The 15408-nt window shown below is 47.9% G+C and overlaps 1 protein-coding gene across 1 annotated transcript; it reads left to right on the plus strand.

Annotated features, from left to right (window-relative positions):
- The first annotated feature begins 3843 nt into the window (after positions 1–3843).
- Positions 3844–8772, plus strand: LOC119288363 (monocopper oxidase-like protein SKU5). The gene is made up of 9 exons (XM_037567999.1): positions 3844–4178; positions 4733–4842; positions 4977–5247; positions 5343–5481; positions 5777–6143; positions 7329–7694; positions 7781–7859; positions 8006–8208; positions 8327–8772. The coding sequence occupies exons 1-9, from the start codon at positions 4032–4034 to the stop codon at positions 8439–8441; spliced, it is 1797 nt and encodes a 598-aa protein (XP_037423896.1). The 5' UTR covers positions 3844–4031; the 3' UTR covers positions 8442–8772.
- The last annotated feature ends 6636 nt before the right edge of the window (positions 8773–15408 follow it).

Consider the following 15408-nt stretch of genomic DNA (forward strand, 5'->3'; position numbering starts at 1 on the left):
CGCCACGAGATAGGGGGCGCGCCCACCCCCCGTGGGCGTGCCCTCCACCCTCGTGGGCCCCTCGAGACTCCCCCGACCGACTTCTTTTGCCTATATATTCCCATATACCCTAAAACCATCGAAGTAGAAGATAGATCGGGAGTTCCGCTGCCGCAAGCCTCTGTAGCCACCAAAAACCTCTAGGGAGCCCGTTCCGGCACCCTGCCGGAGGGGGGATCCCTCACCGGTGGCCATCTTCATCATCCCGGCGCTCTCCATGACGAGGAGGGAGTAGTTCACCCTCGAGGCTGAGGGTATGTACCAGTAGCTATGTGTTTGATCTCTCTCTCTCTCGTGTTCTTTCTATGGCACGATCTTGATGTATCGCGAGCTTTGCTATTATAGTTGGATCTTATGATGTTTCTCCCCCTCTACTCTCTTGTAATGGATTGAGTTTTCCCTTTGAAGTTATCTTATCGGATTGAGTCTTTAAGGATTTGAGAACACTTGATGTATGTCTTGCCATGCTTATCTGTGGTGACAATGGGATATTCACGTGATCTACTTGATGTATATATGTTTTGATGATCAACTTGCAGGTTCCGTGACCCTGGGAATCTAGGCATAGGGGTTGGCACACGTTTTCGTCTTGACTCTTGGTAGAAACTTTGGGGCACTCTTTGAAGTACTTTGTGTTGGTTTGAATAGATGAATCTGAGATTATGTGATGCATATCGTATAATCATGCCCACGGATACTTGAGGTGACAATGGAGTATCTAGGTGACATTAGGGTTTTGGTTGATTTGTGTCTTAAGGTGTTATTCTAGTACGAACTCTATGATAGATTGAACAGAAAGAATAGCTTCATGTTATTTTACTATGGACTCTTGAATAGATAGAACAGAAAGGATAACTTTGAGGTGGTTTCGTACCCTACCATAATCTCTTCATTTGTTCTCCGCTATTAGTGGCTTTGGAGTGACTCTTTGTTGCATGTTGAGGGATAGTTATGTGATCCAATTATGTTATTATTGTTGAGAGAACTTGCACTAGTGAAAGTATGAACCTTAGGCCTTGTTTCCTACCATTGCAATACCATTTACGCTCACTTTTATCGCTTGCTACCTTGTTGTTTTTATAATTTCAGATTACAAATACCTTTATCTACTATCCATATTGCACTTGTATCACCATCTCTTTGCCGAACTAGTGCACCTATACAATTTACCATTGTATTGGGTGTGTTGGGGACACAAGAGACTCTTTGTTATTTGGTTGCAGGGTTGTTTGAGAGAGACCATCTTCATCCTACGCCTCCCACGGATTGATAAACCTTCGGTCATTCACTTGAGAGAAATTTGCTACTGTCCTACAAACCTCTACACTTGTAGGCCCAACAACGTCTATAAGAAGAAGGTTGTGTAGTAGACATCAGCAGCGAGACGGGCCTTGGCCACCCCGATCATCTCCTTCTCACGGCGGGCATACCAGTCCCGATAGCACTCATATTCAGGTGGACTGGCGATGGAGAAAGGGAGATTAGAAGGTTCCCGAGAGGATCGCGATGATGCAGCTTCTAGCACCAGATGTGCCGACGCAATGTACTCGCGCCAGACAGATCCCATCATTGGTCGGGTGCAGTGTAATGCGGATGACCATTGCCTCCTCCAACTTGCGCGGGACGACACCCCAGTCGACGGATCCAGACTGTTCGGAGTCAGATCCGCTGCCCGCCATGTCGGAGATCGCCGGACGGGAGCTTGGGTGGCAGAGTGGAGGGGGTGGCTAGGGTTTGGATTGAGGAGCGGATATGGATGAATATATGTGTGGTCGGGTGGGCCGGCATGGGTCGGGTCCAATGTGGCGGACGTGCCCGTATCCATCCCATATTTGGGTTATGAGGGTTGTCGATCAACCGGGATGCTTGAGGCACCCGTCTGGGTCGTGATTTTTACCCGTCACTGACCGGGCTATCCGCCTGAGCGTACGAGGGGCTGTAGATGCTCTTATGTTGCTCCCACTATGGATAGTTTGACGCTCATCTACAATCCAACCCAGGGGTGTACTTGGGGAATTTTGTCTGTGATTCCCTCCCTTTCCTCAGGCCAACTCCAGCGCACGACCCCAAACGGACGTTCATTTTGTCCGGATTCTGTCTGCTTGGGGCGGCAATGGGGTAGCTCATGTCCGTTTGGGGCCATTGCCGTGTCGGTGCGCCCAACGCGCGGCCGCACCTCAAATCATGTCTGGGGTGGACATGATATAAAAATCACAAAACTCAAATAAATGCTGAAAAAACCAAAAACTACGCAAACATAATGATTAAAACATAATGAAACATTATAGTCTTCACGGCCTCCAAAGTGCTTAGAACATAATTAACATAAAAACTAAAACAAAAGACAAGTGTTGCCCGTCGATGTCGTACCCGTCGCCGTGCCCGTCGATGCCATGCTCGTCGCCGTCTCACGCATTGCCATTGTCATCGTTGTTGCCAGTGAGGTCGATGTAGGGCGGTGGCGTCCAAAGGTGGGACGGTGGTCCCTGGAAGGTGTGAGGCGCCTGCACCACCCCTCTCGTGGCGACTGCTCGCGCTCTGGTGATTGCGGCGGCGTGGGGCACCACCCGCCCCTCACGACGCCGGCCATGTCCGTGGCCGTGCATGACCAGCTCCATCGCTGGCCTACCGGGTCTGGGTGGAACGCAGCGACGGGCTGCTTCTCTAGCACCTCCTCCTTCACCTCCTCCTTGACGTCCTCCTTGACGTCCATCATCTCTAGCTCCGGTACGGCCACGTCGCCGGCCACAGAGAGGGCCAACATGGTGTCCAGGCCCTCCTATTGGCGCTCACCGTGCGTGTTCATGGAGTCTTTCATGACACATTGAATGAGCCGGGCCTCCTCCTCCTCGTCTGTCATGCAAGGAGTTGGTGGTGGTGACGGAGAGGGCGAAGGCGATGACGTCGGCGAGATGCCGCGCACACGCGTACGCCCACGCACCTGGGGAGTGCTCGGAGCACGCGCTCGGCACTCTGTACGTGGCCGCCGCGGGCTCGATGAGCTACCAGCAAAGTAGGACGCGCGCCGCACGTCATGCTCGTCCTGAAACCAGGTGTCCCATAGTGCGGAGTCGACGGTGTACCTAGGGTCGTAGTACATGTCGTCAGGGAGGAGGCGGTGACAGTTGATCTCCTCACGGCGGGCACAACCGTTCATCGTGACCGACGGGATTGGCACCCGATCCGCGGACAGATGCCAGTTATTGGGGCAGGTGAACGTCGCTCCAGGGAAGCGGCGTCCTGGTTTCCCAATAACGCCAGCAAACATCCGCGTGGATGTAGTGCCGGTCGCGCTCGCCGGCGGCTGGGGGGGACGATGGCGAATGCGGGCCCAGATCTGGCGGTGCGGCGGCCGGCCAGAGGATGAAGCAGCCTCGTGGTCGCGCCCCCCCCCCCTTCGGCCGGTGCTCCATCGCACACCATGGTTACCGGCGGCCGGCGAGCTCGAGGAAGGGGAAGGGAGAAGTAGGGTTTGCGCTGGAAATGGGTCGGGCCGGACACGAAACGGACAAGATGGGTCAAGACGGCCGCGCGCTGGGCCGTGGGGTTTACCACAAACCGACGGGGCTGGACGGGGTGGGGCCGTGCGCTGGAGTTGGCCTGAGGCTATTACACATGGGACATGGTGGTAGGAATAGGATAGGCTAGCATTGAAGATGGATGGTGTGGGGCCCACGCGCAGAGAGGGGATGCATCGCGACGCGTCTCGGCCCATGCCCCCACACTGTCCGCGTCGACACAGCTGTTGCCCGTTGGGGTTGGGGTCGATGCTTTCCCTCAAAACCCTCCCAAACCCCCATTCTCTCTCCCCGCACGCCACGCCGCGGCTCCCATCCGACACAAATAGCCAGCGAGAGAGAAACGGCAGGCAGCGAGCGAGCACCGAGCAGTGCGGAGAAAAGGGGCAAAAGAAAAGGGAATCCCAAGAATCAGCAGCAGACACCAGTGTGGACTCGTCTCCACCGGGGAGAGCGAAAAGCGGAGGCAAGGAAATGGCGTGCCCGGCGGCGGCGCTGCTCCTCCTGCCGCTACTGCTCGGCCTCCTGGCGCCGGCGCCGGCGCGGGCCACCGACCCCTACGCCGCCTTCGACTGGGACGTCTCCTACGTCACCAGATCCCCGCTCGGCGTCCCGCAAAAGGTCAGTATGCCCATCCCTCCCTCCCTCCGTCTTCTTCCATTCCCAATCCAACCAGTCTCCAGTCGCCGCCGCCGCCGCCGCGTGCTCCGAGAGAGCGAACCGCCGCAAGATTTGGGTTTCCGCGCGCGGGGACCGTCCGCTTGCCCTGCCCGCCGTCAAGATTCAGTTTCACCCCCGTTTCACGCGTCCCTCGGGGCGCCGTCCGCGCCTCCGCCCCCTCCCTCCCTCCTTCCTCCGGGGGACGAGATGCTAGCTACCACTGCAGCAGATTTCCGCAAGGAAACCATGCCGCCCGTCGATTCTTCGGGGGATTTCCCCGGCCCGACACGCGCAAAAGTTTTGAATTTTTCGCCCCCCTCCCGCTCCCCACCTTCAAAAGTTTCGATTCGTTTCCATGCCGGCCGCCCCCAAAAGCCCAGATCCCCCGGCGTGCTACTGCTCCCGTGCGCCTCCCGACTAGGAGAGATCTGACCTCGCGGCACCGGTTTTTATTAATGTCTGAACCTGAACCCGTTTGTGCGTGTGTGTTTCTGAATTTTTTCGTTTTGATTCAGGTAATCGCAATCAACAAGGAGTTCCCGGGCCCCGTGGTGAACGTCACCACCAACTACAACGTCGCCGTCAACGTCCTCAACAGCCTCGACGAGCCGCTCCTCATCACCTGGCATGCACACTCCCTTACCACCATCCAAACTTCAGTCATCTCACTGCTCTTGCAGGCTTCAGTTGTTACAGTTACAGGTTCAGTGTTCAGTGTGATGACAAGCAGGCCTTGCTGTGATTTTCTGATCGATGCAGGGACGGCATCCAGCAGCGGAAGAACTGCTGGCAGGACGGGGTGCTGGGCACCAACTGCCCCATCCCGCCGGGCTGGAACTGGACCTACAACTTCCAGGTCAAGGACCAGATCGGCAGCTTCTTCTACTTCCCGCCGCTCTCCATGCAGCGCGCAGCCGGCGGATTTGGGGGCATCACCGTCAACAACCGCGCCGTCATCTCCGTCCCCTTCGACACCCCCGACGGCGACGTCAGGCTCTTCATCGGCGACTGGTACAACAAGAACCACACGGTACGTTAGACCCTATATATGCAGGGAACCAAATGTGTACCGATGTATAGATGGATAGTCGAGGGTGTTGACTGTGGCTTTGTCTTGTGTGCCAGGACCTGAGGAAGATGCTCGATGATGGGAAGGAGCTCGGGATGCCCGACGGCGTTCTGATGAACGGCAAGGGGCCGTATCGGTACAATGACTCCCTCGTCCTGGCTGGGATCGAGTACGAGACTATCGATGTTGAGCCAGGTAGGGTGATTGCTTCTCTCACTTTCATCACAATAGGCTGCATTACTAGTATTGAATTCCTTGTGACTTTTGTGGGTATGTTAATAATAACAAAACAATCATGGTTGCAAGTGCTGTTGCTGCAAATACTTGAAATGTTACACTGTTGCTGCAAATATGATGGGGGAAGTGAGGTTGATGATTAGTTACTACCTTCATGACAAGGCCACTACAAATTCTTTGAACAATGATTACTGCAGTATAGTATAGTACGTTACCGTTATCGTGGAAACTAACAGGCTCAGCTCCACGACAGGCAAAACTTACCGCTTCCGAGTGCACAACGTGGGCGTCTCCACGAGCTTGAACCTGAGGATCCAGGGACACAACATGGCCATGGTCGAGACGGAGGGCTCCTACACGATGAAGCAGAATTTCACCAACCTCGACATCCACGTGGGGCAGTCCTACTCCTTTCTGGTCACCATGGACCAGAATGCAAGCAGTGACTACTACATCGTGGCCAGCGCTCGGTTCGTGAACGAGTCGCTCTGGACCAGGGTTACCGGCGTTGCAATTCTGCACTACTCGAATTCAAAGGGCAAGGCGTCTGGTCCGCTCCCTGACCCGCCGAACGATGAGTACGACAAATCTTTCTCCATGAACCAGGCACGGTCAATCAGGTTTGTATAAAATAACTCCTTTTTTTTGCCTAAGCTCTGACCACCCAAAGTGTCACCAGCTTAATTTTCTCTTCACTCAATCCTGATATTACTTTTATAAGCATGATGTTTGAAATGGTTGACCCATCATGTGCTGACTGTTTTATAATAATGACAGCGCTCTCCCATCATGTGCTATGATTCATACTTTATGAAAACAGTGTTTGGCTACACCTAACTAAACTTAAGCAGTAATCTTGTATGATTTAATTGACTTTCCCTCAACTTTCAGTCGCCATTTGGCTATGAGGCTTTCTCACAAATTTATTTTATGCACCTCTGGTCTGACCTTGATCTTCAAGAGACATTGACTAAATATGCTTGGCTCTACAAATTCTGAATGGGAAAAAATAAGCGGGTTCTAATAAAAGAGCCAATATACACACAATAAGGCATTTCAAACCAAGCATAAAAGTGAGCAATCTCTGACTAATTTTTTACCTAAGCTCTGACCATGCAAATGACCACCGACACAATTTTCTCTTCACGCAATTCTGAAATAAAATTTAATAGCCTGATGTTAGGAATTGCTGCCGTCATGTGTTGACTGTTTAGTAATAATAATCTTGTTCCTCAGTACCCATCATGTTCTATGATGTGTACTTTATGAAAAAAAAGTGTTTTGCTACACCTAACTAAACTTAAGCAGTACTCTTGTATGAAATAAATAATCTAGCTCTGATTTACTTGCTTTCCCCTTAACTTTCCATGGTCTTTTGGGCTTTTGGCTATCGCAAAAAAATATTTTATGCACCTTTTTGTTCGATGTTGATTTTTAAGAGATGTTGACTAAGTATGCTTGGCTTTACAAATCCTGAGAGAAAAATATGTATTGGATATGAATATAATAGTCACCTCCTTTCTTTCATCACGATTGTGTACTCAAACGGGAAATTGTCTGCTGAAATATTGGCCCTTGTACTTGAGCATTCATATCAGGAATATTTCTTAGAGAAATACTGTAAATTTTTGTCATACCAACACAATGATTTCTAGAAAGCTTTGTGGTCATTAGTAAAGTGTAAGGACACCTGGTAATAGTGGTAGACAGTAGCTACATTTTCTCATGTGTGCACATTGGTCATGGATAATGTATCCATAGTTGCATACATACTTGAGCCTACTAAAATACCTTCTGTTTGTCAGGATGAATGTGACCACCGGTGCTGCTCGCCCGAATCCTCAAGGATCATTTCACTACGGCGAAATCAACGTGACCCAAGTGTACAAGCTGAGGAACATGCCACCTGTTACCATCAATGGCAAAAGGCGGACCACACTGAACGGCATCTCTTACTCCCCGCCTGCTACTCCATTGAGGCTTGCGGATCTCTATGACAAGAAAGAAGTCTACACACTGGACTTCCCAACCATGCCGTCTGATGGACCGCCGGCGATCGGATCTTCTGTCATCAACTCGACGTACAAGAACTTCATGGAGATTGTGTTCCAGAACAACGACACGAAGGTTCAGACCTACCACATCGACGGATACGCCTTCTGGGTCGTGGGGTGAGCACAGCCTGAAACTATTCATCTCTTTCAGTAACCGGTTTGGTGGAGTCCTGTGTGCTGAACTGTTTGCGTATTGCCAACAGAATGGACTATGGTGAGTGGAAGAACGAAAGTCGTTCTACGTACAACAAGTGGGATGGCGTTTCCCGTTGCACCACTCAGGTATGTACTGTAGGGTATCACTTGGATAGAACATTTCTGTGTGTACCTGTTTGTAGCTGTTTGTAACTTGGATAGACAATATCCGCCGAAAGTGATCTATAAAGTGTTGCGGCCCCGTAGTTAACACCGTCTCACTGGCAACGCAGGTGTTCCCCGGAGCATGGACCGCCGTCCTGTTGTCGCTCGACAGCCCGGGGTTCTGGAACGTGCGCACGGAGAATCTGGACACCTGGTACCTCGGCCAGGAGACGTACATCCGGGTGGTGGATCCTGACGGAGGCTACAACGTGACCGAGTCGGTGTTGCCAGACAACGCCCTCTTCTGTGGCCTCCTCAGGGAAAAACAAAAGTAAGCTGCTACTTTTGGACTTGCCTGTGTGCTGTGGCTTTCTTATGGTCCTTCTTACAATATGGTCACAGACTTGCAGTTACTAACTGATGCTTGGTCTGATGTTGCTGTCTTGTAGGGCTCAGAAGCCACACGGGTCAACGTCGAGCTCGGCGTCCCCCGCGCTAAAACAGAGCGGCTACCTGCTGGCGGTCCTGGTGTCGCTGGTCGTGTTTTCGGTCATCGGACACTGAACTGAAGTGATTGCCAGCTAGTGGCACTAGATCTGCTGCTATCTGTGAGTTGTTAGGAAATTGGAAATGTAGGTTGAGTTTGCGGGGTGATCCGTCGATTGGGTGGAGATCCTGCTGCCATTATTTGCGCATCGGCGAATTCGTCGAAACTTGTTAACAGAGTTGTGTGCAAGCGTGTCGCATTGTTCGTGTGTGGTACTTGCTGCTGCCTGTGGCCCCGCAATTGGGGGCGGTGTGCCGCCTTTGAGGATGATGATTTTTAGCTAGCCCTGTCCTGTCCCTGTGAAAGAAGACTTGGATAACTGGTTTGCAAGAGCACTTTTACCTTTTATGGTCTGCTAGCCATTCTTAAGGTGGAAGGTTGTTGTTGGTTGACCTGTCGAATCGCAGCCGTTCATCCTGGAGGGAGGGACGGCTGTGATTTTGCGGGTAAGCTGGGCATGGTACCCTAGCAACGGGCATGAGTGCAGCAGAGTGATGGTGACGGAGATGGCTTTCAACTTTCACTCTGATTCTCCGTGCCAGGTGTAAATGCAATGACCCTTTGAAACCTTTGGAACCATCTACGTATGTCTGTAGATCTCCAGGTGCAAAGGTTTTGCTGAATCTGTGGGGGGTAAAAAAGCTGTCTGAAACAAACTAGCCTAGGTGGACAGCGTAGGGTGGTGCGGTCGTCGACACAACTAGTTACCGCAGCCGTTGAGTCACCATCATCGTCGTCGTCGTTGTCAGATCACGCGGTTTATGATGATGATGATTAGCGCAAAGCCAGAGACTTTCCTGCAGTTTACCAGCGAAAATTCATGGAGGAGTGACCGGTGACCACCAAGCACCGTCGAAAGAAGTGTTTAGTTAACTCTCATGATGCGATTAAGCGACCTGCAGGATCTGCACCTATCTACCTACTGTGAGTAAGCAAGAAAGACAGGTTGAGCTTGATGGATAAGCATTGACATGGAGATCTTCATTCCGCGAAATCGCGAATACGCCGAGTACGGCGCCATTACGCTTAGTACTCTCTCCGTTTCATAATATAAGAGCATTTTTTAAAGAGATTAACTAATAATAGTTGATACGATCTTGAGCGTCAAGATGATCTGCTAGCGGGAGGGTCCAGTGATGAGGCCCTTCGATGCCAAGTTTTTCTACTAGTTTTTCTTGACTAGTTTCACACCCTTTTTGGGCTGACTGCAATTGCGCTCTCTTCTCATACCGACCGCCCAGCCGTTTGGCTCCACGCTACGCTCGGTGGCAAGTCAAAACGACGCCGACCATTTTTTTTTAACATAGTACAGACGCAGGTGCTCATGTATACACGCACACATTCACCCATATGAACGCACACCCTACCTCTATGAGCACTTTCGAAAGACTGAGCCGGCATATCATCTTGAAATTTACAAAGTCACCGTAGGCACTTTATCGTCGACGGGAACGTCTCCTCCCGCGGAATGCGCATCGCCGAAAATCCTAAAATAAATCCAGAAATAAATGCGAGCAGCAGGGCTTGAACCATTATGTTGACAACTTCTAACTCTTGTAATCAGCACCAGTGAGCATGGAGCCCAACTACACGAGCCGATAGTGCCGATCTTAAAGCATCTACAACACATTAAAAAAAAAATCTTCCAATAAATTTACGGGATGTGCGATGGGACACGTTGGCCGTTAGATCTTTTCAATAGACCGGCCGGATCGCCATGCGATGTCTTTCTATTCTCTATTTCTCTCATCGCCACAAGAGCCTTGTTGCACTTGTAACAAGACCCTTGTTGCTAATGATGGCCATCGCCACTGCAACGGTGCCCTTGTTGGATCCTACTTGTATCGGCAGCTTTTGCAACAAGACCTTTGTTGCAAAAAGGATATCCGCTGAGGCTGCCGTCGTCGCTGCTAACTACAAGCCCATTTGCCCGAGCTCCCGTCCCGAGCGCCACCAACCTCCATCGCCCATTGCGTCGGCTAGCGAGCTCGCCGGAGCAGCACGCCGCCATGCCCTTCTCCTTCCTTCCCTCTTTCTTATTCTCCTCTCAATCTTCCTCTCGCACCTCTTCAGATCTCTGACCCCCCCCCCCTCGAGCTCACTATTGCGGCAGACCATGGCGCCGCCGCAGGCAGGCAACCGCCCTATCCGTTGGCCATTCCGCAACAGACTTGTTGCGTTTGAAGGGATTGCAACAAGGATCACGTTGCAAAAGCTATCCAATAAAGCGGGTTAATGCGAGCCGTCCAATGAAAGGCAGATCTAACGATCACGGAGGCGGAGGATGGAGCGTGAAAATTAGTCAGTTAAGCGGAAGCGTTTTTATAAATTTGCCGGGGTTTTCATGTGTAGTACCACTTTTGCAGATTCTCAATAAATCATTCCCAAGAACTCACTTTACTCCATTTCTCTATGTATTTGTGCAAACACTGTGAACACTTAATTTTCACATCATCTAATTAAAAACATTATGTTACTACTTTCAACAAAAAAAGACTTCAGTTCAAATCCTCATTTTTAGAGTTCATACTATGAAGAAATTCAAAATCAAACATACGGTTCAAATCAAACATAGGGCATCGCTCATTCTCATTTCCGCTCCCACTCGATGCTGGAATTTGTGCTTTCATCAGTTCTAGATACTCCACTTGTTTTACATCAAGTCCAATGTGGTTCATGAACATGATCCTGAATTCTTACTCTGTCTTCTTCAAATTCACTTCATCTGAAGGACTCTTAACTTTTCTTCTTCAATTGTCGCCTTGTGCTCCTCACATGCCACCTTGCACTCCTCCATATCATTGACCCTCAACCTAGTGATACGTCCATTTTGCATCATGGCCCTAAATGGCTCATGATGTTGATAGCGTGCTTCGTGATCGTGGCGAGGATGATGTTGTGACTCAGGGTCGCGAACACCATGGCTCCGTCCTTCTCCTGGATGGTGATCACCTTGTTGACCGCTCGTCCACAAAATTTTAGTGCCTGAGCATGGTGCTAGACCTCTTGGACACGACTGAGCTAGGCGTTCTGCAGGTTGATGTGCTCCTGCTTAGAAACTAGGCAGAGCCGCACTGCCTTGAGCTTCCGAAGCATCAGGGGTGCTTTCTCTCACATAAGAGTGGTTGGGTATCCCCCAAGTGTAAGGGTGATGTAACCTAGTGATACGTCCATTTTGCATCATTATTTTCTACTGTAATTTATCCTATATCAATGATATATTTCACAATATGATGCATTTATAATGCATTTTCGCTCTTAAAATGCAAGGAATACAAAAATATGGGGATTGATGGACAGCTGGAATTCTAGACCTAAAATGCAATAGAAGAAAAAACAATTCTCTGGAGCTAAAAACGTAATGTGGATTTTTGGAGAATTATTTTGGAATATATAATGATTTATGGAGCGAAGAAGTACTAGAGGGGACCCACCAGTCCCCCACATGACCTAATGGCGCGACCACGCCCTGGGCGCACCACCTAGCCATGTGGGCCCTACCAGCCCCACATGACTTCGAGGATATGTGTGAGATGTTCGATATTTGGGATTAGATGGCACTAGTAGAAAACAGAGCATTTGTCCCGGTTCGTAAGGGCCTTCAGTCCCGGTTCTTGAACCGGGACTAATAGGTCGTTACTAATGCCTTCCCCCTTTAGTCCCGGTTCTTACACGAACCGGGACAGATGGGCATCCACGTGGCCGCTGCGGGCAGCCTAGGCAGGGGGGCCTTTGGTCCTGGTTGGACATAAACCAGGACCAAAAGGCATCCACGCGTCAGAAGCTGGCCGTGGCTAAGTTTTTTTTAAAGTGGCTGATTTAGGGGTTTTGGGGGTTAATTTAGGTTGTTATTAGCTAGCTAATAGAGAGAAGTGTCCTCTCTTATCTTCGTGCTTGGTTTACCAACGCTACTGCTATGTTCATTTCACCCGCTGATATATAATAACTCTTCATGCTCGCATCATACATCATCATATATAATAACAAGTCCTACTAATCATGCATCATCATACAACTTCTACTCGTTATTAATAACAAGTCATACGATCATCATACTCATAGTCATCGAACCCAACCCTACATAATTGTTCTTAGCACATCATCAGTATCAGGTAGACCTAAACACACTTAAGATAAAATAGCATAAAACAATATAGACCCTAACTCTCCATTATGAAGAATGGAGATCATCCTGTCTCCAATTCTTGTGCTTCGCTTTCTTTTGCTTCCAAGAAGCTCCTTACGACTGTTCATACATTTTTTCCATTCTTCGATTGTCATGTCTTCACTTCTTTTAGAAATCCGGTATGGACAGTTGAGATTCGTAGGACGACCTGGTTGTATGTTCGAAACATCAAGGCGACCGTGCGTATACATCAGATGAGGCACACAATCATTCGGGATTATCTGTTGAAAAAGATAGTAATAACTTCGTAGTTAGCAATGATGTACTAGTTTTAGAAGTATGCAAAAAGATGCACGGATGTCGTAATAGTAAAAAATCTTACCAGTGTATCTCCATGGTAGTTACCGTAGTTTAACACGTGCACTAGTGACACGTATTGACCATAATGTTGAGGAGTTCGATTGTAGACATTGTAATTCTCAAGATCAGTACAAAATGCGATCAAATGATTTTTCTCCTTATAAGTTAATTCGGAGCCATCGGTGTAGTGGGTTTTGTCTACCATCTTCCGCACATTCTTTGAAGAATGAAAATAAGCTGTCAACTATTTTTAAATAAACAATATAAATTACTTAATAACTATATTAAGCTCACATGGTGGAAGAATTGGAGATGTATCCACAAGGACCCAAATGTCCATATTGTCTTGCTCGATTGTAGGATCACCAAGATCCATGGTGACAAGCATACCCTCATCAAAACCATACATCTTGCAAAGTGCTTCCCAATTTTGCAACCAAAATGAGTTATACTCAGCATTGCACAGTTTTACTTTAAAATCCACACCATGATGGGTCCTTAGGAGAATTGTTTTGGTTTCCATACTTTCATGGTCTTCAAAACCCATCCTATCCAAGACATAGCGTCTTGCATAGCATGGGATAAGCTAGTCGAATTGGAAAAGATGAAAAATACACGTTAAAATAGTTGAAGTCGTGCTTAATTACGAAAAAAACTATTGTCGTCGTTGCGTACCGTATGAACATCGAAGGTCTCCTCGAGCTTAATGCTGAAGCGCCGATCTTCGTCCAGCTCAATGAACCTGTCGCACATATCTCAGTCGTCGTGGCACCAGTCGCACTCCCCCGGGCAGTTTTCGTCGTCCGAGTACGACATTTCCGGCCTATGTTCATAATTCAAATATTAAACTTGTACAATTAAATATATGTACTAAAAAACCTAAATTAAATCATTATTATTAATCACGAGTTGACTATCGGTGATGGTACGTAGCTCCTCCTTTCATTCCCGAGTGCATTATTACACCAAATTCTCTAGCACACGGGAATGAAGGAGAAACTACCCCCACGACGACGTGGATGATGGGGGGGGGGGGCTCCTAGATTTCTGCATAGAGTGCTCTTCAATTTTAGCATTCAAAGTAGGAGTACTTTTCAATATGAGCATTCAATAAGCAAAACCAAATCATAAAATAAAGTAGTATTCAAATTAGCATGCATTCAATTATAACCAAAACTACATCATCTCTTGTGTCCGTAGATCGTCGAATATTATCACTAACACTCCTCGAATACTATCATACATATAGCATCGCTAATACAGCTAGAACCGTAGCGCCCGACGGGTATCGTCGCGGGCTGTGGACACCCAAAGATAAGGAACCATCACAGGATCATAGCTTCAGTGAGATCCCTGAAGAACCTGCCAGGTATTGTCAAACCTGCCCTCCAATGCAACCATGTAGCGACGGACGTGCTCGTCCTCCTCGCTGACACGGTGATGTACCACCTCCGTGGTGTCCGAAAGCCTCGGCACCGTCACTGGCCCACGCGACCGCCACCAAACAAGGATCGGGTCAACAATGGGCTGCCTCCTCACCAACCTACGTCCCCCGGAAGGTAGCACCTCCCAATACCAGCCCGGCGGAGCCCAGTCCCGAACATGGCCCTGATCAAGCAGGCCTCCACCACCGAGTCGACGACGACGAGGATGCGGGAGGCATCGTCGACGTCGATGCGGGAACTACTTCTATATATAGTTAAATAAAGTACTTTTATTAATTAAATCAACTAGTTCAACTACTAAGCACTTACTATAAATAAATAAAGTAGTACTTACTAAAAACAAAATACTTCTATATATAGTAAAACAAAGTAGTTTATTAAATCAACTAGCTAGTTCAACTATATATGAAGCATTTACTATAAATAAAATAAAGTAGTACTTACTAAAAATAAACTAGTTTAACTATAGTTCTATTATTTTTCTAACTAATTATATGAAACACTTTCTCTTCTTATTTTTTCCTTTTTCCTCTATTCTAAATATGAACATATTCATAAATGACTTTGATCATGCACAATTTTCCTATACATACACAATATGAACATATACATAAATTGACAAAGAAAATACTATGAACAAAAAAATCATTAAAATTCTATGAATAAAATTACAACAGAAAAAATCATAAAAATTCTATGAACAGAAAAAAATCATAAAAATTTGACATATTCGATCTTTGCATATATATCAACATACAAACATGCATATTCAACAATAATATCACCAAAAAAATCTATTAACAGAAAAAAAATCTAACACAATATGAACAAATTAATTACACAATATGAAAAAAATCTAACAGAAAAATCTATGAACTACACATCTAACAAAAAAAAAATCTATGAACTACAAAAAAATCTAAAAAAATCTAACAAAATCTAACTCAATTAACTACACATCTAAATTATACTACACATCTAAATTAACTACTACTAACATCAAATTAAATTAGCAAAAAAATTGCTCACGGCGACGGTGTCGGGGACGACGAC

This window comes from Triticum dicoccoides, chromosome 4A, assembly GCF_002162155.2.
Source record: "Triticum dicoccoides isolate Atlit2015 ecotype Zavitan chromosome 4A, WEW_v2.0, whole genome shotgun sequence".
Taxonomy (NCBI): domain Eukaryota; kingdom Viridiplantae; phylum Streptophyta; class Magnoliopsida; order Poales; family Poaceae; genus Triticum; species Triticum dicoccoides.

What these genes read in the sequence shown, in the direction of transcription:
- LOC119288363 (XM_037567999.1), top strand. Translation starts at nt 4,032, where the DNA reads ATGGCGTGCCCGGCGGCGGCGCTGCTCCTCCTGCCGCTACTGCTCGGC. An exon ending in AACCAGGCACGGTCAATCAG is followed by an intron (nt 6,144 to 7,328) that starts GTTTGTATAAAA and finishes TCTGTTTGTCAG; the next exon opens with GATGAATGTGACCACCGGTG. An exon ending in TTTCCCGTTGCACCACTCAG is followed by an intron (nt 7,860 to 8,005) that starts GTATGTACTGTA and finishes CTGGCAACGCAG; the next exon opens with GTGTTCCCCGGAGCATGGAC.